Here is a 27,318-nt window from a genome sequence, read left to right as displayed (position 1 = left end):
AGGGTAGTTGACTTACACCTTCTAGAGCACGTTGGGTGGCACGGGATACATGCGGACGTGCATTGTCCTGTTGGAACAGCAAGTTCCCTTGCCGGTCTAGGAATGGTAGAACGATGGGTTCGATGACGGTTTGGATGTACCGTGCACTATTCAGTGTCCCCTCGACGATCACCAGTGGTGTACGGCCAGTGCAGGAGATCGCTCCCCACACCATGATGCCGGGTGTTGGCCCTGTGTGCCTCGGTCGTATGCAGTCCTGATTGTGGCGCTCACCTGCACGGCGCCAAACACGCATACGACCATCATTGGCACCAAGGCAGAAGCGACTCTCATCGCTGAAGACGACACGTCTCCATTCGTCCCTCCATTCACGCCTGTCGCGACACCACTGGAGGCGGGCTGCACGATGTTGGGGCGTGAGCGGAAGACGGCCTAACGGTGTGCGGGACCGTAGCCCAGCTTCATGGAGACGGTTGCGAATGGTCCTCGCCGATACCCCAGGAGCAACAGTGTCCCTAATTTGCTGGGAAGTGGCGGTGCGGTCCCCTACGGCACTGCGTAGGATCCTACGGTCTTGGCGTGCATCCGTGCGTCACTGCGGTCCGGTCCCAGGTCGACGGGCACGTGCACCTTCCGCCGACCACTGGCGACAACATCGATGTACTGTGGAGACCTCACGCCCCACGTGTTGAGCAATTCGGCGGTACGTCCACCCGGCCTCCCGCATGCCCACTATACGCCCTCGCTCAAAGTCCGTCAACTGCACATACGGTTCACGTCCACGCTGTCGCGGCATGCTACCAGTGTTAAAGACTGCGATGGAGCTCCATATGCCACTGCAAACTGGCTTACACCGACGGCGGCGGTGCACAAATGCTGCGCAGCTAGCGCCATTCGACGGCCAACACCGCGGTTCCTGGTGTGTCCGCTGTGCCGTGCGTGTGATCATTGCTTGTACAGCCCTCTCGCAGTGTCCGGAGCAAGTATGGTGGGTCTGACACACCGGCGTCAATGTGTTCTTTTTTCCATTTCCAGGAGTGTAGAATGAATTTCGTGTCAAGAATATGTATCGATTTTTCTACGGTTCTGACATGAGTAATGAATACATTAGTATTACCTAGACAACTGTGCAGTGCCACATAATGTCAAGAATTGAATAAAATGATGAAATTCAAAACACCACTTAAAAAAATTGAAATACATAAGCAGTCAAAAATGTCTATATAACAAGAAATAGTGTGTTTACTATGGTTTTACAACAAGGTCGCCCTAAAATTACAATGTGTGAGTGAAAATTGCACTGTGATCCTATTCGAACTTCAGCAGAAATTTCAGGAGTTCAGGCTGAGGGATGAAACCTTGAAATGTGGTATGACTTAAATGAAATTACTTGTGAGTATTATTTTGCCCCTCACTCACCGTCAAAATAAACTTAGCAATTGACAAAGTAGTGACATCATTATTACTTGCGGCTGTTTACCTATTTCAAATTATTTTTTACACTCTTGCTTCATGCACTGGCAGAACGCCAAACCTCAAAAATTTACTTTCAAATGACCACATTCTATTGTTGTTAGATGTAGTTTCTAAAATATTTTGTAGCTACAAATCGTTATATGCATTTCAACTTGCAACGAAAACGTGCGTGACAAATTAATGACTGAGTGTTTAAATGCTATTTGCTTTCTTTCATTTAGGAAGGATTAGAGCATTACATTAAGAATTCCAAACCACTGTTCATGAGTGATAATGAACTACGAAGAGCCATTTTCAATTTAATCCCCTGTCCTCAATAATTATTTCATTTGTTACATATACATGTTATTAACTCTCTCTCTCTCTTTCCCCCGGCCTTATACTCACTTGCAGGTGAAACAAGAAAATGGTACCTTTTGGCTGATGTCTAAAAATAAGCCTATGTTCCATAAAATTCAGGAACACACGTTTTCAATAAATTGCCAGCAACCATTAAAAACTTGGTTTCAGATAAAGCACCGTTTAAACAGAGTTTGAAAGACTTTCTGATAGGCAACTCCTTCTGCTCCATAGATGAATATCTTAACGGAGACTGTTAAGCCATCTTAAGTAAAAATATCGGTTGGATTTCAGTTTTGACAGCAGTTGGTCACATCAGTCAAGATTAGGTATATTGTGTATGATAAATTTATGAATAGTGCATAACAGTGTTTCATTCTAACAGCGTGTTAATTCTGTAAATATTAGCTGTTCCAGATTACCACATTGTATTCACCTATTTCGACAATCTCCTGATAAATGATTAGGGTAGTATGTATTCAAATGTTTTATGTTTTTATGCAATATTTTCTGACATGTTCCACACCCACGAGAATCATCTCAATTTTTGGGCCTATGGAACGAAAACTGAATCTAATCTAATCTCTAATCAGAGCTAATATCAATGGTTCGTGATTTTGTACCGCCACAGGATACAAAACGGTTACAGTCATTTTTATTATAGGAAGTTCACAGGGGATTTTACAGAAATTGTCAAGCCCTTGAATTGTCTATTAACAAAATAAGTGAAATTCGAGAAGTCAGCAGAATGTCAAATGCGTTTGAGAAATTTAAACATACTTTGGCATTTAGTCATGTGTTTGTATTTCCTAGCTTCGAGCAAGAGTTCACACCGTCCTGTGATGTGAGCAATATGGCATATAGTAATGTCTTGAGCCAAATGTTGGGTAACAGGGAACATCCAGTAGCTTATTCATCGAGACAACTGAACAAGATAGAAAGCGAGTATTAGGCCTTTGAAAAATAAATGCTAGCTGTTATTTATGCCGTTTCCTAGTTTTGCTGTTATTTATGTGAACAAACATTTAAGGCAGTTACTGATCTTGCTTCCCTTAAGTGGCTACTGGGGTTGAAAGAGCCTTCTCATATATTAAAATGGTTGGCATTGAAGCTGAGCAAGTTTAATTATGAAGCAGTGCATAAACCTGTAGTCTCGGCAATTGTCATACTGTACATTGGTTACAGAATACGAGTCATGTGGTGAGAATATATTACTATCGCAGGCAAATGTGATGAATAGTGAGGTGAGATGCTTCATGGACCTCTCACAGTAATGAAAACAACAACAAATAAAAGGATGCGAACTATGTTACAACAAAAGAATTCAAGAGACAAAACTTCCAAACCTGAACGGAAGAGTATTAATAATACGTGTACTTGCGTAGAAGAAATAGCAGATACGTACGCCTGGAGATCCCTTCCTTACACGTCACTGTTAAAAACGGACGTTACACCACGACACAGGCGATGGGGACTTTCCCCTGATAGACAACAGAGCACACCAGGCGCAGTGCTCTTCCGTAATGGGGCTACGTGTAGTGAATCCGTCTAGGGATGACGTAAGAACGTATTTATCCTGAAAACTTCGCATGAAGAATCGGTCTGACGCCCTGAAGTTAAACATTAGGCCAATCAAGAGTGCTGACTGGCTCAGAAATCGGGAGCACGTTCGATCACCCATACAGAGGGAATCACGTGATTGACTGCTATAAAATCCTCGCCTTCCTTCCTCTCACTCTCAGAGTAGGTCGTTCCATTTGTATCACGGATACCGAAGGAAGATCCTTTCTACTAGTTGCAAGGTGCCGTGATGAATCAACGAACTGACTCCAGCCGGCGCCGCCTTGGGGTTCACTGATGCAAGTTCGCAGCCATCCGGCTGTGTATGGAACTTCGACTCTGAGCTGCGCTCCTACCGGTCGCAATGGTGACTGACTGAAGATGGCCGGGTCGATCTTCTGTGGATGAAGAATCAGTCTACCTGTCTGCAAGTTGTTCAATTTGAGAGCACTGTGCCTCATCCGTCACTTCTGTGCAGTGTATGCAGCCCCTAATTGGCTGTATACTGGAACCGCCTCTCAGGCTGACTTTTGGGTCTTCCACCTACATGTCACCTCGACAGCCGACAACAGGGGTATGCAAATTTCTGGGGCTGTCCATAAGTGCAGTTCACTCAACAAGAGCACTGAATCTCTGACAGCCACGCCAGGCAGTATTGGGGCGACGGCCACAGGGCGCTCCTACGACAGAGCCACAGCACTGAACCTCCGACAACGCCGGGGCCTGCAACTGCATATTGCTCACCGGGTGTTGATGTGCTACTCTGTGCCTTCATGCAACACGGCCGCCGGATTGTAGACAGTGTGAATATAAAACTCTTGCCAGTAAAAAATTGTTAACTGAATGATATCTCATAGCACCCTAGCACTCCACAGGATTCCACCACCTCACCTCCGTTTGTCTGTCCTACTCTCAAGTAGGGTGCTGCAACTGGCGGGCTCCTACAACCCATATCCATCATCAAAAAGAAGCTAAAGGTTCAAATGGCTCTGAGCACTATGGGACTTAACTTCTGAGGTCATCAGTCCCGTAGAACTTAGAACTACTTAAACCTAACTAACCTAAGGACATCACACACATCCATGCCCGAGGCAGGATTCGAACCTGCGACCGTAGCGGTCGGCGGTTCCAAACTGTAGCGTCTAGAACCGCTCGGCCACTCCGGCCGGTGACGAAGCTAAAGGTCTGCTGATTTATTCTACGATATGTCTAAAGGAACGGGCTTCGTAAATCAAGATGCAGACAAATATAGGTCAGATGAACAAGGTCATTTCGTCATAGGATCGAGGAAAATGTTGAAAACGTAGAAAAGTAATTTGTCAGCTTCTTGGGATACTTCATTTGTGGCTTGAGTATTACATAACTAGACAATGTAGAGGTATACTGATTTGATAGGCTCTTCCTGGAGAGAATGAGCACTTTTCTGTTGACAGAAACTGTTTTAGACAAAGAGATGATGACTGCCATAGGAAATGTGAACATCATGCTCTGTGTGGCAAAATATGGTACACGAACCATGTCTGGCGAAGTTGTAACAAGATATCTAAATACATGAACGCGAATTAAAGTTGGAACGCCATTATTGAAACAAATTCCTGAGGAATTATTAAAAAACTAAAAAACTGCACAATAAATTATTTCTTTCAAGTTGAAATGGAAAGAAGTTTTGGTAAATAACACGTAATTTGAAGACAGTTTTGCACTATTCTTCAAAGACAATAGGAACCAAACATTTATGATTAAGTTCGATTCGTACTTGTTGGATTTTTCCCTCTTTATTTCCTCTTTTAATTTTGTCTGTGAGATGAATAATATTTACAACGACCTTTTTCTTTCCATTAGAGTTGGAAACAATAAACACAATTCTTTCACTGACTTCGAATTTAAAGTAGGGTTTCTTCACAAACTTGAATGTCAGTCTAAATTGTGAATAAAATATCAGGGCACGAAACTATATTTTCATACATACCTGAGACTACTTTATCGAGGTAGTGCATGCTGTTGATCACATCGTAGGTGATTTGTCCATCACTTTGCTTCAGAACTGAGTCGATCTCCTCCTGGAGACGTTTCTGGATGTCACTGTGGTGAGCCAGCTCGTGAAGAGCGAAGCTTATCGTGGTTGATGAGGTCTCGAAGCCCGCTACGAAGAAGACAAACGCCTGGGCAGCGACGTCATCAATTGACAACTCTGGAAAAGATAGCTGGCTCTTATATTTTCTCCATGATTGATCGGAGTACCCACCAAAATCTGTTACGCAATAATATTTTAAGACAGAAATTTGTTTCCATACACAATTTTCTGAAACTATCAACAAATACGTTACACGGATCACTGCTGAAAGCTGTATTTTTTTTGGTACATGATACTGTACAAGTGTCGAATTTTTAGAGATAAATAAGTACCAAACGATAGTGACTCATATCCACAGAAAGCACTACTTTCATAAAACTCTCTATGACCAAGATAATACACTGAGGTGACAAAAGTCATGAGATAGCGCTATGCACATATACAGATGGTAGCAATATCGTGTACGCAAGGTATGAAACGGCAGTGCATTGGCGGACCTGTCATTTGTTCAAAATGGTTCAAATGGCTTTGAGCACTATGGGACTTAACTTCTGTGGTCATCAGTCCCCTATAACTTAGAAGTACTTAAACCTAACTAGCCTAAGGACACCACACACATCCATGCCCGAGGCAGGATTCGAACCTGCGACCGTAGCGGTCGCGCGGTTCCAGACTGTAGCGCCAAAAACCGATCGGCCACCCGGCCGGCTGTCATTTGTACTCAGGTGCTTCATGTGAGAGTTTCCGAAATGGTAATGGCCGCACGATGGGAATTAACAGACTTTGACAGCGGAATGGTAGATGGAACTAGATGCATAAGACAATTCATTTCTGAAAATTCAGTATTCCGAGATCCACAATGTCAAGAGTGCGTCGAGAATAAAAAATTTCGGGCATTAGCTCTCAGCAAGGACAACGCTGTGGCCGTAGGCCTTCGGTTAAGGACCAAGAGCAGCGGCGTTTGCATAGAGTTATCAGTGCTAACAGACAAGCAACACTGTGTGAAATTGTCACTGAAATCAATGTGGGACGTGCGCCAAAAGTATCCGTTAGGATAGGCGTTGAAATCTGGCGATGCGGGCTGACGACCGACGCGAGTGCCTTTGCTAAGAGCATGACATGGCCTGCAGCACCTGTCCTGCGCTCGTGGCCATATCAGTTGGATCCTAGACGATTGGAGAACCGTGACCTGGTCAGATGAATCCCGATTTCAGTTGGTAAGAGCTGATGGTAGGGTTCGAGTGTGGCGCAGACCCCACCAAGACGTGGACTCATGTTGATAACACGGCAGTGTGCAAGCTGGTGGTGACTCCATAATGTTGTGGGCTTTGTTTACATGGAATGGACTGCGGCCTCTGGTCCAAGTGAACCTATCATTGACTGGAAATGGTACTTGGAGACCATTTTCACCTGTTCAATTAGGTTATTCGCGACTGGTAATGAAAAACGTTCTGGACAATTCGGGCAAATGATTTGGTCTCCAAGATCGCACGCACCTGAATCCCACCGAACTACTATGGAACATAATCGAGAGCTCAGCTCGTTCACAAAATTGTACACTGGTATGGAAATGGAAATGAGCGTATGGTGTCAGTGGCAGGGACTTCCCAGTTGGGAAGTTCGGCCACAAAGTGCAGGTCTTATTCAGTGCGACGCCACAATGGACGACCTGCGCGTCGACAATGGGGATGAAATGATGATGAGGACAGCACAACGCCCAGTCCCTGAGGGGAGAAAATCTCATCCCCAGCCGGGAATCGAACCCGGGCCCCAGTGTGTGGCAAACCAACGCGCTGACCATTCAGCTAATGGGGTGGACCCGTACACTGACAATATTTTCTCAATTAATGATAGCTATAGATGTTGCATGGCTCAGTATTTCTGCAGCGGACTTCCAAAGACTTGTTGACCATGCCACGTCGAATTGCTGCACTGTGCCAGCCAAAACGAGATCCGACACAGTATTGGGAAGTATCTAATGACTTTTGTCATCTCAGTGCGTGAGAAAAACAGCATTCTCAATCTCAGGTAATATTGTTGTCGTCCATATTCTTTCAGTGATATGGGATAGGTTGATGAGTAATGGTTTGTGGGAGGTCAGTGGTACCGCATTGAACATATTTGATAAGGAGGGTGGTGGACATGGTTCAGTGGTACGTAATGTCCATTGCAGTGTGACATTCTTACCTTGTTTCAGTTAAACCAGGTGAACAGTATTAGAGTCAAAACACATAAAATTATATATTTAAACGAACTACATGTAATGTAAAGTATTTAGCGAAATGTACTTTAATATGTTCCTCAGATATTAGCTGCAGTGTTTCATGTTTTTATAGTGTCCTCCCTGGAATTGAGAGCCGTTCAAAATGTTCATTATTTCGGTATTTGATTCAAGAGTGTAATGAACCACAAGTTGAGTCGATGATACCCTCTTCAGATCTCTGAGAGCATGTCTACACATTCCTTACATAACACTTCATGTATGATATCTCACTGACCGTTGTTGGAACATTATATTAATTGTTGATAAGATTTTAACAGAACTATCTAATACATTTTTGTATCGGTATATTTGAGCACACAGTTCAAAGACGGTCATGATCGATTGAAACTGATCATTATCTATTACAGTCGATGATCAAATACCAGAATTAAAAAAAAAAACATTTTTTAGTCTGTAGCTGTTAGAATAGTATGGATATCCATCAATATAAGTGCTGTTATTTAAAAATATGGTGATGCGGTGAACAACCACAGTGTCTGCTGCAGCTCTAAAGGTCGGTTACAGGGAGCGGTTCAACTTAGTCTGTAGGAAGGAACGGAATGTCTGCTGCATAAGTCAATTGTTTTAGTGCCCTCAGCGATAATGACCCAAAGGACTGAGGTCAGGGAAACGTGAAAGCCAAGAAACTGATCCTCGCCTACCTGTTCATCTGCCATGGCAGGTATCATCAGTTGTATCTCCTGTAAGATATGCTGGAGAACGTATGGACTTGATAGGCATCCGCCCACAGTTCCATTCTACGTGTTGCTCATACAATGCTGCTTGGGTTGTTGCATCAACTGTATTCCAAAGGTATTAAACCGCTCACAAGTATTGTGGAACTGCATACATGTGTAAAAGCAAGCATACCATCTTAGTGCATTTTGAACATTTGCTGTGAGTTTCTGACTTCAGAACGTTCTAAACTGTTCTGATATTGACTTATCTTCTTTTTCTGCTCTGAGGAACCTGTCCACAAAATTTGAAACGTATTTCTGATACACACTGTCTACACAATCTGATGGGAACTATCCACACTGCTCTATATAATGCGTACCTGACCACTAGACGTCACGAGAGACGGATCCACCAGCATAAAAGGAGTCTGAGAGTATTGTGCTGTGAGTAGAGATGCAGTAATAGCAGAATGGATTGATTAGGAGAGCTCAGAGACTTCGAATGGGGCTAGTCATTGGATGACACATAAATAAGATATCTGTCAGGGGCATTACAACCCTCTAAATCTGCCCAGGGTCAACTGTTGGTGATGTGGTTGTGATATGGAAACGCGAAGGAACCACCACAGCCAAACAAAGACCACGCAGACCTCATGTACTGGCGGAAAGGGACCGTCAAGCTTTGAGAAAGGTGGTTAAAATTATTTGTTGTTGTTAAATTACACGGAATCAATTGAAACAGTAATTTAGGCGTGCAAAAGCGCCACCAACAGCTCAGCTAGGACAATGGCTATGCACAGGGAGCTGAAAAGAGTGAAGTGCAATGGTCGACCATTTCCTCATAATTCACACATATATATAGTGAGTCGCTACAGGTGGTCCAAAGAGCGACGCCAGTGGACAATGGCGTGATGAATCACACTGTGCCCTGTGGCAATCCGATGGAAGGCTACTATATGGAGCGCCAGCAATGGAATATGGTCCGCCCTGATAGCTGAGTGGTCAGTGTGACGGATTGCCGTCCTACGGGCCCGGGTTCGATTCCTGGCTGGGTGCTGTGTTGTCTTCATCATCATTTCATCCCCATCCGGCACGCAGGTCGCCCAATGTTGCGTCGAATGTAGACCTGCACCAAGGCGGCCGGACCTGCCCCGTAAGGGATCTCCCAGCCAATGACGGCCAACGCTCATTTCATTTCCAATGAAGTACGGAGGAGGTGGTTGTTGGCTTCTCTACTGATTATTTTATTTTAACTTGGTGCATTTGCCCAACATCACACACGACCTAACCTTCGTGACATATGGCAAATGCTAATGTGGTTGTGATAATGTGCAAATGCACATTATCACTGTGATACTTAACTTATACACTGTATGATCAAAAGTATCCGTAGGAGAGATTTCCACACTCCTAGGTCCACAGTTTCCCATGTGATAGTGAAGTGGAAACGTGAAGGGACACGTACAGCACAAAACTGTACAGGCCGACCTCGTCTGTTGACTGACAGAGACCGCCGCCAGTTGAAGAGGGTCGTAATGTGTATTAGGCAGACATCTATCCAGACTATCACACAGGAATTCCAAACTGCGTCAGGATCCACTGCAAGTACTATGACAGTTGGGGGGGCGAGGTGAGAAAACTTGGATTTCATGGTCGAGCGGCTGCTCATAAGCCACACATCACGCCGGTAAATGCCAGACGACGCCTCGCTTGGTGTCAGGATCGTAAACATTGGATGATTGAACAGTGGAAAAACGTTGTGTGGAGTGACGAATCACAGTACACAATGTGGCGATCCGATGGCACGGTGTCGGTATTGCGAATGCCCGGTGAACGTCATGTGCCAGCGTGTGTAGTGCTAACAGTAAAATTAGGAGGCGGTGGTGTTATGTTGTGATGGTGGTTTTCATGGAGGGGGCTTGCACCCTTTGTTGTTTTGCGTGGCACTATTATTACAGTACAGGCATATATTGATGTTTTAAGCACCTTCTTCCTTTCCACTGTCGAAGAGCAATTCGGGGATGGCGATTGCATCTTTCAACACGATCGAGCACCTGTTCATAATGCACAGCCTGTTACGGAGTGGTTACACGACAATTACATCCCTGCTATGGACTGGCCTGCACACAGTCCTAACCTGAATCCTGTAGAACGCCTTTGGGATGGTTTGGAACTCTGACTTCGTGCCATGCCTCGCCGACCGACATCGATATCTCTCGTCAGTGCAGCACCTGGTTGAACGTATGCCTGTGAGAGTGGAAGCTGTCATCAAGGCTAAGGGTGGGCCAACACCATATTGAATTCCAGCATTACCGATGGAGGGCGCCACAAACTTGTAAGTCATTTTCAGCCAGATATCCGGATACTTTTGATCACATAGTGTATATTATAGAAATGCAATAAGAGAGCTAAATGCTGGAGAGGATTTACTAAGTATTGCTGGCTAGTTCTCACATTACTCGTCCGCGTACGTTATCTCGTGACATTATGTGAATCACCTGCACCAGCAATAATACTGCTTCTGCTGATAACAATATTTTAAACTGTTGCGCTCTTGTTATTGGACTTCCACAGCAGCGAACCTCTCTGACCTTAGTTATCTCTACCTAACCAGATCGAAATTAAAAAAAAAAAAAAAAAGAAAAAGAAAACTAAATCCACTTTGCCTGAAAATTACGCATTTCATTATTCTTTCTGTAAAACTATTACGCATATTTGAATGAATTTGATTTTGCTATAAAAACGAGAAAAATTCTGAGGTTTCCGTACCAAATAATATATTTCTGTTAGTGGTTATTTCATTAATAAACCTTTTCTGAATATGATAAGACAAATTGTTCTAACTTTACTTTTTTCATTTTTATTTCTTCTGGTTAAACAAGATTATATCGGCAAGCAAACTATCTTCATTAATATTTTCTTCCTACATTCGATTGTAAACGTAAAAGCGTTAGATTTCTCTTTTACTTTCAATTGTAGAATGAGCCCAAACTATAATTATCTGCCCACATTGCCGAAAAGTTTCGGTGATAAACAGTCAAGGTTGCTATCTACATTTTAAGTAGTCGTATTATCTATTTCAAACCAAAAATACGTATTTATTACTTCTGTGGCAGCCATACCGCAGAAATGCATGGGCGGCAGAAGTACAGTTACAGCCAGCCCACCCAGCATACGCCGGCCCGTAGATTTACCGTAAGGCATAATTGTGGCAAAGGTGTGGCGTCCACGGGAGCGAAGAAAACAAAGCAGCTCAACCTTGGCAGCGGTACCGTACAGACACATGTGGCGCAGTCTGATCTGGTAGCCGTGGACCTTGTGGGTCAAGTTTAACATGCAGTGACGAACATTCATTGGTGTGAGTGTTCCGAAATCGTGAGTGGATTAACACTTACGACCTCTTGGACGAATAGTGCCTGGATAGTGGACAAACCATCGAGTTTTTTTCTTTTGTACGAATATTTATCTTTTTTGTGTTCTTCAACGCGAACTTCCTAGTGTTATCTTTTGTGTTTTATATTATTTTTGGTATTTATTTTCCCCCCTTGCATGAGAACTTTATTGTAAAGAAGGTGTCGATCTTGGAGGAACTCCAAAAGACAATAGAAGATCTGCTAGTGAGGAATCAGAGGCTGGAGAGCGAGTTCCTGACACATCCTGTATGCGGGAACTCTGTCCACCTGGAGCCAGTTCAATGAAACTGCTGCATACAAGGTGCCACTATACTGATACTTCCTAGTAGTGCTGGAGTCGCGACAAGTACAGGTTGAGTGTTTGTTACGCTGCCACCTTTTTGGCCCATGAGGCGGTTTTCCTGAGCAGTAACATCACCTGCGATCCAGCAAAATTTGGACATGTTATGAGGCAGACTTACCAAACTGCCCGCTAACACAGTCCACATGCAAAAGGCTGAAGAAGGAATTATCTGGAGGATCTCATCATCAGAGCAACAATGCATGCTTCAGTTGCTGTGCCAAGAGGAATGAAGTGACAGGAGGCCATGTCAGTTCCTGCACCATCTGCAGAGCCTCACAGAGTCCAATATGGTTCTGGACTCTCTGTAGCACGTTATTTTTGTGCGCAGACACCCTTCTCATGTGCAGGTAGTCGCCGGCCGAAGTGGCCGTGCGGTTAAAGGCGCTGCAGTCTGGAACCGCGTGACCGCTACGGTCGCAGGTTCGAATCCTGCCTCGGGCATGGATGTTTGTGATGTCCTTAGGTTAGTTAGGTTTAAGTAGCTCTAAGTTCTAGGGGACTAATGACCTCAGAAGTTGAGTCCCATAGTGCTCAGAGCCATTTGAACCATTTGTGCAGGTAGTCATTGCAGCACAGACACAAACGCATCCAGACACCATTGCACACTCAGCCGATCAGGCGCATATGTGCTGGCGATCGTGCCCAATGACAAACTGGCCACAGCAATAGTCACTCCACGGTGACACATGCCTTCTGCACCTCCCACCTTGGCCACTGCGATGGCAGCATTAAACTTGCAAGTCGATAAGTTGGAACACTCATGGACAGAGAGCACCAGACACTATGGCAGCAGCAGATACAGCCACCGGCGACCCAACTCATGCAACTGGCAATGCTGCACAAGCGTTCTAGAAGTGCTCTGCCAACATTAGAGCAGCTACCAAACTGGTTTTGCTGGTACCATATCCACTTTGTCAACAATGGCACAAAGTGACATCTGTCCTATGTGCACCCAGACATTAGCTGCAACTGAGCCCAGACCAACCTGGCTACACTGCTATACGAATGTGCCTCTTCATGGCAGAACGGGCTGGCAGTGTCAAGTACATTGTTGACACAGGTTCTGATCTGTCATTATTCCTACAAGCTGTGCTGGGGTACTGCTGACACACTGTCTCTTATAGCTGCAAATAGTTTCACCACAAAAACATAAGATACACATCTCCAGACTTTGGACCTTGAACTATACCACACATTTGCATGGACATTCATTGTTGCTGACCTCAAAAAGCGAGTCCTGTGTGCAGATTACCTCAGGCATTACAAGCTTCTACCTGATACAAACACCCAGCTGATTGACTCAATAAGTCGGAAAATAGTGTGACAGTGGCAGCAGGCCACTTTCTTTACAACAAAAACTGTCAAGTGCCCTGGACCATATGCAGACATTCTGGACAAATAAACACAAGTCTATCTTGCAATTATTGAGTGTGGTATTCCAGCTGGTCGATGAATTGTAAAAGTAATATTGCAACAGCTGTTTTATAGCATTTTATTTAGGCAATGTGTGATATTGCTTGTGAAGTCTTCAATGGAAACCAGGCACAAATATTGGTTCGCTGTTACATACATGTACTGGATGATTTTTGTCATTCATGGTGGAGAGTCTGAAGATGAGTGGAAACTGGTATCCTAAATAAAAAGGAAATTGCAAGAGCTTACTCGCCCACCTGGTGCACCAAGGAACATCAACCCTTTGATGGTCCACCACATCATAACCACACCTGGTTCACCCACCTCAAGGCCTCCACATCAACTCGCACACTATAGACCAACTGCAGCAAAGGCCGAGTTTGAGGGCATTCTGCGACAGGTCATCATTCGACCACCAAGCAGCTCCTGGTCCTCTGCCTTGCACAAAGTCCCCAAGAAAGACGATTTGTGGTACCTACGTGAGGACTATCATGCCTTAAATGCATGAACGGCACCAAACCAATGTCCAGTACTGCACATGCAGGATTTTTGCCACTCCTTGGCAGGCTCAGTTACGTTCAGCAAAATCTATTGAATGAAGGCACTCACGCGGATTCCTGGGGTGGCTGAAGACATACATAAAACGCCCATAATCACGCCCTTCGGCGTTCATGATGATTGGCCTTTTGAATGCTGCCTGGATCTGGTAATGTTTGACTGCACACTGCACACTGTTGACACAAGTCGCCCATATGTGTGGGATGTGTTGCGTATGACTTTGTAAACGATGGTAAGGACAGGCTGGCTACAGAGTGGTGCAGCAACTGTTGTCGTAGGAAACCTGTACGGGAGGAGGTGTAATTAGTGAAAAAGTTAATCACAGTAAACAGAATATTTACTTAACTTGTATTTCTCGAAGTGAACGAAGGCTTATGACAAATAATGCAGCAAGAATTAGAGTCCAGGTTCATACAATAGCAACCAGAATGAGGCTCGCTGTTCTAAACATGAATGATGGTGTCATAGTGGCGAGGCTCTAAGCGCAAGTAGCTGAGTGACTGGCACCAGCCGTCCCACATTGTGGCAGCAGAGGGCACTCATAGTCCAGAGCCACTGCAGGTGTGGCTGAGCAGGCACACCACTGGATCTGCCAGGACGTGCTCAACCTCTATTGGCATCAGAAGGAAACTTGCTATTCCGTTGCCAACTGGAAGCCTGTGGGGTGGTGTCGATATGTAACACCACAGTTTGAAGTTGCACAGAACTACTAGATGCCACCTGCTACCTAACAGCGTTGTCAAGCACCTCCACAAGACGCTGAAATTCTTCCTAACATACCACGATAACACCTAGACTGAAGCACTTCCAGTAGTAGTTCTCAGACTGTGAGTGACACCAAAGGAAGAGATCAGGGCTTCCCCTACCAATCTCTTCTACAGACAACCTCTTGCCATAGCTGGTGATTTCGGGAGGAAGTAACACTGCCTCTTGACAACTTGGTCGCACCACTGACAGAATGACTACACACCCACATGGCCAGCCTCTAACCACACACACCATCTTGGTACAGCGCTGACAAAGTGATTGTACACACCAATCTACAGTGGTCTCCATACATCATGTTGTACACTGATGCAGTACAACAACAGCCACTCTACTTGAATCCTCACAGTGTCATCCTTGTGGCAGGAGAATACTCAATGTCGAGTTCAATGGTGAGCCAACCATAGTCTGAATTGATCGAGTCAAGCTGGCCTTCATCCTGACCGCTCCAGCTGCCATTCATTTCTTTGATCCAGTGAAAGACCTGTCAATGGACAATGCTTCCTCTGACACCGGCCAGGCAGGGCCTGCAACTGGAGCCACGAATGATGTAAGCAGCAGCTGTCATCGTAAAGCAATGTGCAACTAAGCGCCATCTCACCCAGCCATGTGGCACAGCTGCCCAGACAGCATCCACCACAGATACCCAGGCCACCCTCAGCAAAGCCATCAGCAGGCCATGTCATGCACACCAGTCACCATGACCATTTCTAATGCCCATGCTGCGTCATAACAGCATCCTGCCTTCTGATGCAACTCGCATCCACCCCAGCCAACAAAGGCTAGAATCTGGCACACCAGTCACCACATGCTGTCTAGACCTTGTCTCCAGCAGGTTGGATAATCAGCTAATCATCTCCAGTCGAGCTCCGGGCATCACCTATCACATCACCAGTTGCTTGTCCATTGCAGTTCTTGGGCTCGTATTCGCGTTACTGTATCTCCACCGAATCTGGCATTGAGGCAGGTTCGACTTCTGAGCTGGGCTCCATGTTTTCTCCATTGGACTTTGATGACCCGCTCGGGGCCACTGGGCTTGTCTGTCTCATTTCTGGGATCTGTGTTCGAGTCATGATGGTACTGTACTTGCATGAGTACAGACTCACTCATCCAGCCTTAAGCAATGACTTCAGAGTCCGCGCATTACAATCGTGTATAAAAGGAGATGTAATGAGAGAGAGAATCAGATGCGTCAGCAGTCGCAGCATGTTGACGTTACTTGAAAAGGCGCTTTTAGTGAAGCTGTATTATCAGAATGGGGAATGTGCTAGTTCAGCGTTACGGTCCTATCGCCATGGGAAGGGGATTCGAACGGGTAAAGGTCCGTTGACAAATGCAGCTGTGGCGAGAATGATTTCGAAGTTCGAAGCCACGGGTTGTTTAGACGATAGACCCCGTAGTGGCCGACCGAGCACAAGGCGTAATGCTGCTGAGACAGTTCAGGAAGAAGTGGAGACTGTAGCGGGTTCGTCTATGCACGGGGAAGTCAGCGCTCGTGCAGTCGCACGTCGCACCGGCATTCCATACACTACTGTTTGGTTGGCACTGAGGCGTACCCTCCGATGTTATCCGTACAAAATCATTGGCATCATAAACTGTTACCTGGCGATTTAGTGAAGCGGAGGGCACTTGCGGTGTGGGCGTTTCAAAAGATGGCGGAAGATGACGATTGGTTGAGTAACGTGTTGTGGACCGACGAAGCTCATTTCACGCTCCGAGGATCTATCAACGCCCACAACTGCAGAATTTGGGCTACCGAAAATCCCAGAACTGTCGTGGAAACTCCGTTGCACGACGAGAAAGTCACGGTATGGGTTGGATTTACCACATTTATCGTTATCGGGCCTTTTTTCTTCGAAGAAATGCGTGATGCTGGTTTTGTAACTGCTACCGTGACGGGTGAGAGGTACTCCGACATGTTACAGAATCGCATCATCCCCAGCCTGGCTGATAAACACCTGCTGGAACGTACGATATTTATGCAGGATGGTGCTTCACCCCATATTGCTAGACGCGTGAAAGATCTCTTGCGAGCGTCGTTTGGTGACGATCGTGAGCTCAGCCGCCTCCCAGGTCCCCAGATCTCAGTCCGTGCGATTATTGGCTTTGGGGTTACCTGAAGTCGCAGTTGTATCGTGATCGCCGATATCTCTAGGGATACTGAAAGACAACAACATCCGACGCCAATGCCTCACCATAACTCCGGACATGCTTTACATTGCTGTTCACAACATTATTCCTCGACTACAGCTATTGTTGAGGAATGATGGTGGACATATTGAACATTTCCTGTAAAGAACATCATCTTTGCTTTGTCTTACTTTGTTATGCTAATTATTGCTATTCTGATCAGATGAAGCTCCATCTGTCGGAAATTTTTTCAACTTTTGTATTTTTTTGATTCTAATAAATCCCCATGTCATTCCAAGCATGTGTGCCAATTTGTACCTCTCTATCTACATTATTTCGTGATTTATTCAGTTTTCAAATTTATACTGACTTTTTAATCACCCAGTATATGAGGGCTGGAACTTAAATAATGGCAATTATTTATTCACAACCGATACAAAAGAGTTATATGTTTTCACCTGTTACTGTCCTTCAGAGTAGTCACCAGCGTTGTATAGAACCCGTTGCCAGCTATGTGGAAGGCGTTGTATACCGTTAGCAGAGCCTGTTCTGTTGATGGTGCGAATGGAGCAGGCTACTGCTTGTTGAATCTCTGGAACAGTTCTGAAGCGAATGCCACGAAGATGTTCGTTCCTTCGTCTTCGGAATCAAATCAAAGTCACAAGGACTTAAGTCCGTGGAGTATGGCGGACGGTACAGTACTTCCCAGTCCCATCGACTGAACAGAGCAGCCACAGCTTGCGCTGTAAGCGCCCGCGCACTGTAGTGCAAAATGATGGGTCGGTTGCGCAGAAAGTGTCGCCGCGTTTTTCGGAAAGCTGGCCGCAGGTGATGCTCCAAAAACGAGCAGTAATACTGTGCATTAACGGTCTGCCGTGGAGGAACGTAATGCGTTAGGATAACGCCATCACAGTCGTACACGAGAATCACCATGACTTTCACCAAACCGAGGCTCTGAGGCACTTTGACTTTCGTGGCGACCCGTAATGACGCCATTCGTTGGGACGCTGGGACGATGTCGCCCATGTCTCATCCAGTGTTACGATACCGTGTAAGAAAACCTCTCCTTCGCGCTCATAGCGCTCCAAGTGCGTCTGAGCAGCATCGTAATGCGTCCATTTCTGCATTTCCGTCAAGTCATGCGGAATCCATCGTGATGAAATTTTTCGCATGCCCAGGCGTTCCTTCAGGATGCGAAGCACAGTCTGTTTTCGTGGGCGAGCTCACGAATCGTATGGCGTCGATCACTGTCCACTTACGCGGCAGCAGCATGCACTTCTTGTTCAGAGACGTTGGGACGGCCTGCCCGATACATGTGTGCCACAGTTTGCCGACCTTCGTTGAAGGTTTTTTTCCCAAAGTGCCACTGTTCTGTACGGCAATGCCTCTTGAAGACCTTGATGACACTGTCGTGCTGTACGACATCTGGCATATTCAATCTTGATCCAACTCCGTTGTTCCTGTTTCGAAAACATAGTAATACCGTTACGTTAGACCGCTCACTCACGAGTGACTGTGTTTCCCTCGACTGTGCGCACGCCGGTGACGTGGGACGGGCGAGTCTATTTGCTCGGAGGTAAGGTAGGTGTGTCAACAACGTGTGCTATCAGCGACAATAGTAGATTACATTGCCTAGTATCTCCACAGCAGTGTTGCCACTATTTAAGTTCCAACCTACGTACATTCAAAGGTGAAAAGAATATAAGTTTTGAATAATGTAACTTTTATTGAAGAGAAGAAGTTTGAGGTAAGACTGCAGGACTGCGGACCTAATTTGTAGAAATTATTATTGGCAGGTAGTTAGCTTTGTTCACTTGCTCACCACCCCATTTCCCTGAGTCATGCATTAACGTATTATCTGATTAAGCCGCTTGGTTTTTATAGAAACTCTCCGTTAACATTGTACCCTTTTTAAATCATTGTTAAGCGTAGTATTGTTCAGACCGATGTTGTGTGTGAAGTTCACGCGAAGTTTTACTGTCTTTTTGTATGCATACTTCATTCTAAAATCCTTGTCTTGGAATATCATTTCATAGGAATAGTTACTCCCCCCCCACACACACACACACTTTTACACACTTTTTATCATTACGGATTACCACATTTCACTAAGTGTATACAATAGTTTGAATATAGTTTGGAAATTTTATTAAGTAATAGAAATCTAACTTATCCGCTGCCTGGCTGCTGTTTGCTGTTGTTCTTTCGGTGATGATGGTTGGTTTGTGGGGCGCTCAACTGCGCGGCATCAGCGCTCGTACAAATTCCCATTCCGTACACAGTTCAGTCTAGCCACATTCACGAATGATGATGGAATGATGAGGACAACACAAACTCCCAGTCCCCGGGCAAATAAGATCCCCAATTCGCCCGGGAATCGAACCTGGGACCCTGTGATCCAGAGACAGCAACGCTAGCCCCTAGTCCACGAGCTGCGGACTTTGTGCTTTCGATGAATCTGCAATAATGTTGTCAAGACGCAAGGTAAGTGGAAATTTTTATTAGGGCCAGATAATTGTTTTATTCAATTGCGCATTTAATATAAAGACGAGTTGCATTCAGATTAACTTCAGATCGTTTCTAATTAGGTCCTGTTTAGGCAAAGATTAGTACACGAGTTTAAGTCGGATAACAGTTTGTGGGTACATAGTTTTGGTAATACGCAGAATTTTATAGATTGGCAGGTAAAGTTGGCCTAAATTTCATACAGAAACAAATATGGTGGGAAGGTCACAACGTCCCATATTAATGTCCACTAACTGGTGTTCAGACACTTTTGATCAGACAGTGTACATCGATCCCCAGGAGTATTACAGTTGTTTCGGACGGCACAAGTAAGTGTTGACATTACGCTATCAAAATCTTTTTTAATACAGTGCGCTTCATGTGTCAATAACGTGGTACTGAATTCGGTAAAATTCAATTTGTCACTGACAAAAACATTAACAGGAACAGACGTGGCTACTCACTCCATGTGCTGTCTTCATCGTCCTCCTTCTGCACCCCCGGCTTGTCACTGTCCACACACCCCTTGTTCTTGAGCTGGATCAGCAACTGCATGAAGTCGTTCCTCGTTACGTTGTTCTCCTCCCTGTACGCCACCGTGTCCCTCACCATCTTGCGGAAATAATGCGATATCTTTGTTGCGTTGCTGCGTAGCCTGCACAAAGGTAGACCGACCAGCCTGAATGTATTTCAGTTTTCTATTTCCATTTAGCAAATGCTAGGTTGGTCCCCAACCTCCGCCTCATAAAGTACAGTACACAAACAGTTAAAATACCATAACACACTGAACGAAGAGTACACAATTCACAGACATATGGCGCTCACGACTTCTCTTACTCAGGTTAAATGACGACTACGGCAACTGGAAGAACCCCAGGCAACAAAGTTGAAATGAATTTGCCAAATCATGACTACGTACCCTGGTATAGAAGCTCGATAATACAGAGAGGGAACGTAATGTGATCTTTACCTGCAGCAGATGTGTTAATCGAAGCCGGCCGCTGTGCCCAAGCGGATCTCGGCGCTTCAGTCCGGAACCGCGCGACTGCTACGGTCGCAGGTTCGAATTTTGCCTCGGGCATGGATGTGTGTGATGTTAGTCAGGTTTAAGTAGGTCTAAGTTCTAGGGGACTGATGACCTCAGATGTTAGGTCCCGTAGTGCTCAGAGCCATTTGAACCATTTTTGTGAAGTGAATAGTGGCAACACCAACTCGCATTTGAGACTCGTTGTACAAAGTGGGCTGCCGTAGTGTGTATAGTTTCCAGCAGCAGGCAGAATGTCCTCGTCAGTGTTCAAATAGCAACTACACTGCGTGCTCTTGCAAGATAAATATTGTAATATTATTTGGTCGATCCTACGATAACCTAGTTTCTCATATGCAAACACAGAAAGCACAAGAAACGGGAATCTAAACATCATTCAGGCAAATCCGATGCAAATCTAATGGTTTGGTATAAGGGCACCGGTGTTAAGGAGTGTAAAAGGATAGTATTTTCTGAGATGATTCATATCAATGACGAAAGGTTGTTTTTATTGTTGTTGTTGTTGTCGTTGTTACTGAGATATTTAGTGTAAAAACTGGTTTAATGCAACCCACCACTCTAGTCTGTCCTCTGCAAGCCTCTTCACCTCCGAGTAATTACTGCAATTTTCACTGAAGGGAAAAATTGGCAACACCAAAACATACACTACTGGGAATTAAAACTGCTAAACCACGAAGTTGACGTGCTACAGAGGCGAAATTTAACCAACAGGAAGATATGCAAATGATTAGCTTTTCACAGCTTTCACACAAGGTTGACGCCGGTGGCGACACCTACAACGTGCTGACATGAGGAAAGATTCCAACTGATTTCTCATACACAAACAGCAGTTGACCAGCGTTGCCTGGTGAAACGTTGTTGTGATGCCTCGTGTAAAGAGGAGAAATGCGTACCATCACGTTTCCGACTATGATAAAGGTCGGATTGTAGCCTATCGCGATTGCGGTTTGTCGTATCGCGACATTGCTGCTCGGGTTGGTCGAGATCCAATGACTGTTAGCAGAATATGGATTCGGTGGGTTCAGGAGAGTAATACGGAACGCCGTGCTGGATCCCAACGGCCTCGTATCGCTAGCAGTCGAGATGACAGGCATCTTATCCGCATGGCTGTAACGGATCGTGCAGCGACGTCTCGATCCCTGAGTCAACAGATGGGGACGTTTGCAAGACAACAACCATCTGCACGAACAGTTCGACGACGTTTGCAGCAGCATGGACTATCAGCTCGGAGACCTTGGCTGCGGTTACCCTTGACGCTGCATCACAGACATGAGCGCCTGCAATGGTGTACTCAGCGACGAACCTGAGTACACGAATGGCAAAACGGTACACTGTTTACAGCATCATGATGGTCGCATCCGTGTTTGGCGACATCGCGGTGAACTCACATTGGAAGCGAGTATTCGTCATCGCCATACTGGCGTATCACCCGGCGTGATGGTATGGGGTGCCATTGGTTACACGTCTCGGTCACCTCTTGTTCGCATTGACGGCGCTTTGAACAGTGGACGTTACATTTCAGATGTGTAACGACCCGTGGCTCTACCCTTCATTCCCTTCATTCAATCCCTGCGAAACCTTACATTTCAGCAGGATAATGCACGACTGCATGTTGCAGGTCCTGTACGGGCCTTTCTGGATAAAGAAAATGTTCGACTGCTGCCTTGGCCAGCACATTCTCCAGACCTCTCACCAATTGAAAACGTCTGGTCAATGGTGGCTGAGCAACTGGCTGGTCACAATACGCCAGTCACTACTCTTGATGAACTGTGGTATCGTATTGAAGCTGCATGGGCAGTTATACCTGTACACGCCATCCAAGCTCTGTTTGACTCAATGCCCAGGCGTATCAAGGCCGTTATTACGGTTAGAGGTGGTTGTTCCGGGTACTGATTTCTCAGGATCTATGCACCCAAATTGCGTGAACATGTAATTACATGTCAGTTCAAATGGTTCAAATGGCTCTGAGCACTATGGGACTTAACATCTGTGGTCATCAGTCCCCTAGAACTTAGAGCTACTTAAACCTGACTAACCGAAAGACATCACACACATCCATGCCCGAGGTAGGATTCGAACCTGCGACCGGAGCGGCCACGCGGTTCCAGACTGAAGCGACTAGATCGCACGGCCACACCGGCCGGCACATGTCAGTTCTAGTATAATATATTTGCCCAATGAATACCCGTTTATCATCTGCATTTCTTCTTGGTGTAGCAATTTTAGTAGTCAGTAGTGTAAATAATGTAATGAAATTCCTGGAATACATTTGTCTAGGTAATACATTAATTGTTTAATGTTGCAAGATCACAGATTCATGTAAGCGCGAGATAAGTCGTTAATAGCCGGTGTAACCGCCAGAATGTCGAAAGCAGTTATGCAAACGTGCTTGTACTGTGTTGTACGAGTGTCGGATGTCAGTTTGTGAAATGGAATTCCATGCCTGTTGCACTTGGTCGGCCAGTATAGGGTCGATTATTGCTGCTTGTGGATGACGCTGGAGTTATCGTCCGATGATATCCCATATGTGGTCCACTGGAGACATATCCAGTGCTCTAGCAGGCCAAGGCAAAGTGTCGACATCCTTCAGAGCATGTTGGGTTACAGCAGCGTATGTGGCGCAGCGTTATTCTGTTGGACAACACCCCCTGGAATGCTGTTCATGAATGACAGCACAGCAGGTCGATACACCAGACTGTCGTACACATTGGGGGTCAGACTGCGTGGGATGGCCACGCATACGAAATCGCACCCGAGACCATAATTCCAGGTGTAGACCCAGTGCGCCCAGAACGCAGACAGCTTGGTTGCAGACCCTCAAATGGCCTCCTTCTATCTAACACCCAGCCATCACTGGCACTGAGGCAGAAACAGCTTTCATCAGAAACCCTGCCCTCCAATGAGCTCTCGCTTGACATCACTGAAGTCGCAAGTGGCAGTGGTTTGGTGTCGGTGGAATGCAAGCTCCAGGGCGCCAGGTTCGATTTATAACAGTTCGCTGTATAACTTTTGCGCTAACTGCTGCTCAGATTGCTGCTGCAGACGCAGTACTACGCGCCAGAGCCACACGCTGAACACGATGGCCTTCCCTCTCGGTAGTGCCACGTGGTTGTCTGAAGCCCGGTCTTCTTTCCATCGTACAGCCTCTTGACCACTGCTGCCGCCAATCATGTACAGTGGCTACAATCCCGCCAAGTCTTTCTGTAACAGCGCAGAAGCAACATCCAGTTTCTCGTAGCCCTCGTTAAAACTCAGTGAAGTGTCCATAATGGCCTCTTTGTCGCCTTGAAGGCATTCTTGACTAACACCACGTCCTGTCTCGAAGGTAACTAACGCTCACGACTTTTACAGCGTGTATTTAGAGTGAACCTGATTTGCATGCTCATAGTGGAGCTACTAGCGCCACTCTTATGCGAAGGGTGCAAAATTTGAATAGATGTCATCTTTCAGATGTAGAAATACTCCCAACAACTTCCGTTTATGTCGCACTATGTGCTTGCTATAGTGAAAGCTTGGTCTCCCTCTACAATTGTTAAACCCCACGGTTCCCATCATTACCAAATTTACGATTCTTTTCGTCAAGTTGTACCTTAAATTTCTTTTCTCTCCAAACACTTACAAAACCTCTTCAGTAATTTCATATACACCCATCTAATGTTCAGCATTCTCCTGTAGCACAACGTTTCAGAAGTTTCTGTTCTCCTGTCATCTGAATGGTTTTTTGTCCGTGTTTCACTTCTGTACAAGGCTTCCCTCCACACAAAAACTTTGAAATGAGACTCCCTAACACTTAAAGTTATATTCAGAGTCAACAAATTTCTGTTTTGTAGAAGTTCTTTCCTTGCTGATGCAAGTCTGAATTTTGTATTCTCTCTACTCTGGCTATCACCAGTTATTTTGCCAACCATTTACTACTTTTAGTGTCTCGTTTCCGAAACTTATTCCCTCAGCTTCGCCTGATTTGATTCGCATATATTCTATTGCCTTATTTTACTTTGGTTGATATTCATGTTACAACCTCTTTTCAAGACTCTGGCCATTCCATTCCACTCATTTTCCAAGTCCTTTACCATCTCTGAAAGAACTCCAGTATCATCGGCAAACAACAAAGTTCTAATTTGTTCTCCTGAACTTTAATTCCCTATCCTGGCTTCTTTTACTGCTTGATCAGTGTTCACACTGCATAACACTGAGGATTGGAAACAATGCTGTCACGCTCATTTCTCAGTTACTGCCTTCCTTTCATGCCCTATGAGCTAACGGCCTTGCCGCAGTGTTACCACCGGTTACCGTCAGATCGTCGAAGTTAATCGCTGTCGGGCTGGGCTAGCACTTGGACGGGTGGCCATCCGGTCTGCCGAGCGCTATTGGTAAGCGGGGTGCACTCAGACCTTGTGAGGCAAACTGAGGAGCCTCGGAAACTGACATACGGCCAGGAGAGCGGTGTGCTGACAACATGCCCCTCCAAATCCGCATCCAGTGACGCCTGTGAACTGAGGATGACACGGCGACCGGTCGGTACCGTTAGGCCTTCCAAGGCCTGTTTCGGACTTTTAGTAGAGTTTCATGTCCTATGACTCCTACAACTGCAGTCTAGTTTGAGTAGAAATTGTGTATAAGCTTCTCTGCATTTTGTACCTGCAACTTCCAGAATTTAAAAAAAATTGTAATCAGCTGAACTTTATGGAAATGTTTTGTAATTCTACAAATGTTGTAAGTGTACGTTTGCGTTCTTTCAGTGTATCATCTAACAAGGAACCCCTTCTCTTGAGGGCGAGATCGCAAGTTCGATCTTTAGTAAGAGACATCTGAAAGCGTTATGTTAACAATCATGACAAGAAAAATACTAGCTGCTAATGACTCGTGTGTACCCGGAGGGCGACAAAAAATGAGTGTCCAGGAGACGCAGGGGTCAATCTTCCATGGGATACATGTATTACACTTCACGAAATGGACATCGTCGACATTCAAGAAATATTCAGAACACCAAATAAAAAATGGCTCGACTCAGTGGTCACAAAGGTTCGCATCATGTAGATCGAAGGCGAACATCTTGGGAGCTACACACCGTACAGGAGTTTCAGCTAGGTATCCACTCTTAAAGAATGCATATAAAATCGTGTTGGTGTAGTGAGAACTGATGGAATGTGATGGCATGCAGCAGAATGCGAAACAGTCTGGAGCTTATCGTGAAATTGGCTATCCGTTAAGGCGTAGCTGCAGAAAGTGCGATAATATGTTTTATAGGTCTGTACCATATCGAGAGGCTTGATTTTGTCCAATGGTTCCAGGTGGTACAGGTGGTATGAACTGCAATATCACACACTTTTCGGGGATGGATAGTTTTCACTAAAGGAGTATGAATTTAATACGCAGACCAGGAATCAAGCAAAAACAAGTTATTCTGACCTGCTTATGGGCGAAAGCAATGTTCATACCATATTCGTACTTCTCTTACGCCCGCTTTCCCACTCTTGCTTGCTGTGACATAAATATCCCCTACTACCCTTGGAAAATCGTGCATACAATAAAGAATCGTAGGGAACAGAACACCTCCAGCTTCTCGCAGCACAATAAGTAACTCTTCACAGGATTTACCATCCAAATAACAGTCGGCATAATTGCATAAGAATGCGTTAAAGCACTGGTGTTAGTTGATATTGATCCAGTTCTCTTGCTACTTCTGATTGCCAGGGTTCCTTTCAAATGTATTTCCCCTTGAAAGGCTAACTGGTCGGAGTTGGAAACAAATTCCTTGTCGAACGGAGGGATACGTTTGTTTATTTTCTCTGTAAATTTTAGGGCCGATTCCGCAGTTTGCTGTGCATCGTCTAGTTGGCACTTTCTTTGGAATTTCGTTATCTTACGTCTTCCAAATCTGTAGCACTTGCTGAAGTAATGCAATTATCCACTGGTTCCCTTGAAATCACTGCAATCTATGTGGGGCGCTATTTGATGTGAATAACTATCATGCGGATTCTGTAAATTGTGTAAAGAATCCTTGAAACGCTGAAACACCAGTTTTTGTAACAAGTATGCCTTGTCCTCCACTGAATATCCGTAGCTATTCTTATATATTACACGGTCATATTGCTGACGACTTATTCGAAATTCGTTCATAATTTTTTTGATTATAACGCTGCGGATGGTCTTCCAGGTACGTAATTGTGTTAAGTACCCTCTCCTTGGACAAGTATTCTTCTTTACTATGTTTCACTGGAGAGGGGGTTTGTGGCTCCCTGTCCGTTATCGATGATGACCCATGACTACACCTGTTTCAATATCGCTGTCACTTGTGAAGCACATGTCATCGTCAATATACCCCTCATGTACACCGTCCGCACAATGGAGCGTATACGGCACCACACATTCCACTGACTCATCTTGCAGAAACGCTAATATTTCATGTGCCATTTCTTTCTCAATCTGCGAAACTCCCTGGGTTCCTTTCTGACGAAATGTCAACTTCGGCAACTGTTACAGATATAATGCAATGCTTACATTGTTTATTGTTGCCATCGTTCTGCTTTGTATCAACACCACTGGCACCGTAGCACTTTTGCGAGTTACTCGTCGTCGAAGCAGTTCAACCGTTGGATAACTCCTGTCTCGCCTCCTGTTGCCATTAGCAACCAATATTATGGTTGCATGGTAGGCAATATTTGGGGTGGTCGAATACCGTAAACATCATTGGCCTTTTATGGCCTCGAGCTCAAAGGTTTCCTTACAAAATAAGCCGTTAGGTCAGTATTGCCTT

At 45.2% G+C, this 27,318-nt stretch overlaps 1 protein-coding gene across 3 annotated transcripts in view; it reads right to left on the bottom strand.

The window, feature by feature from the left end:
* The window catches only part of LOC124615853 (cytochrome P450 6k1-like), a 262,323-nt gene that overhangs the window by 9,204 nt on the left and 225,801 nt on the right, over positions 1–27,318 (bottom strand). For all 3 annotated transcript variants that reach the window (XM_047144009.1, XM_047144010.1, XM_047144012.1), the window contains 2 exons: positions 19,981–20,171; positions 5,345–5,566 (listed from right to left, as the gene is read on the bottom strand). In XM_047144009.1, coding sequence (XP_046999965.1) covers positions 5,345–5,566; positions 19,981–20,171 — 413 coding nt within the window. The remainder of the gene's footprint in view (positions 1–5,344; positions 5,567–19,980; positions 20,172–27,318) is intronic.

The sequence above is a fragment of the Schistocerca americana genome, chromosome 5 (assembly GCF_021461395.2).
Source record: "Schistocerca americana isolate TAMUIC-IGC-003095 chromosome 5, iqSchAmer2.1, whole genome shotgun sequence".
NCBI lineage: Eukaryota > Metazoa > Arthropoda > Insecta > Orthoptera > Acrididae > Schistocerca > Schistocerca americana.
Note: the sequence above shows the minus strand (reverse complement) of the source record. Positions and strands in the feature narration are given on the sequence as shown.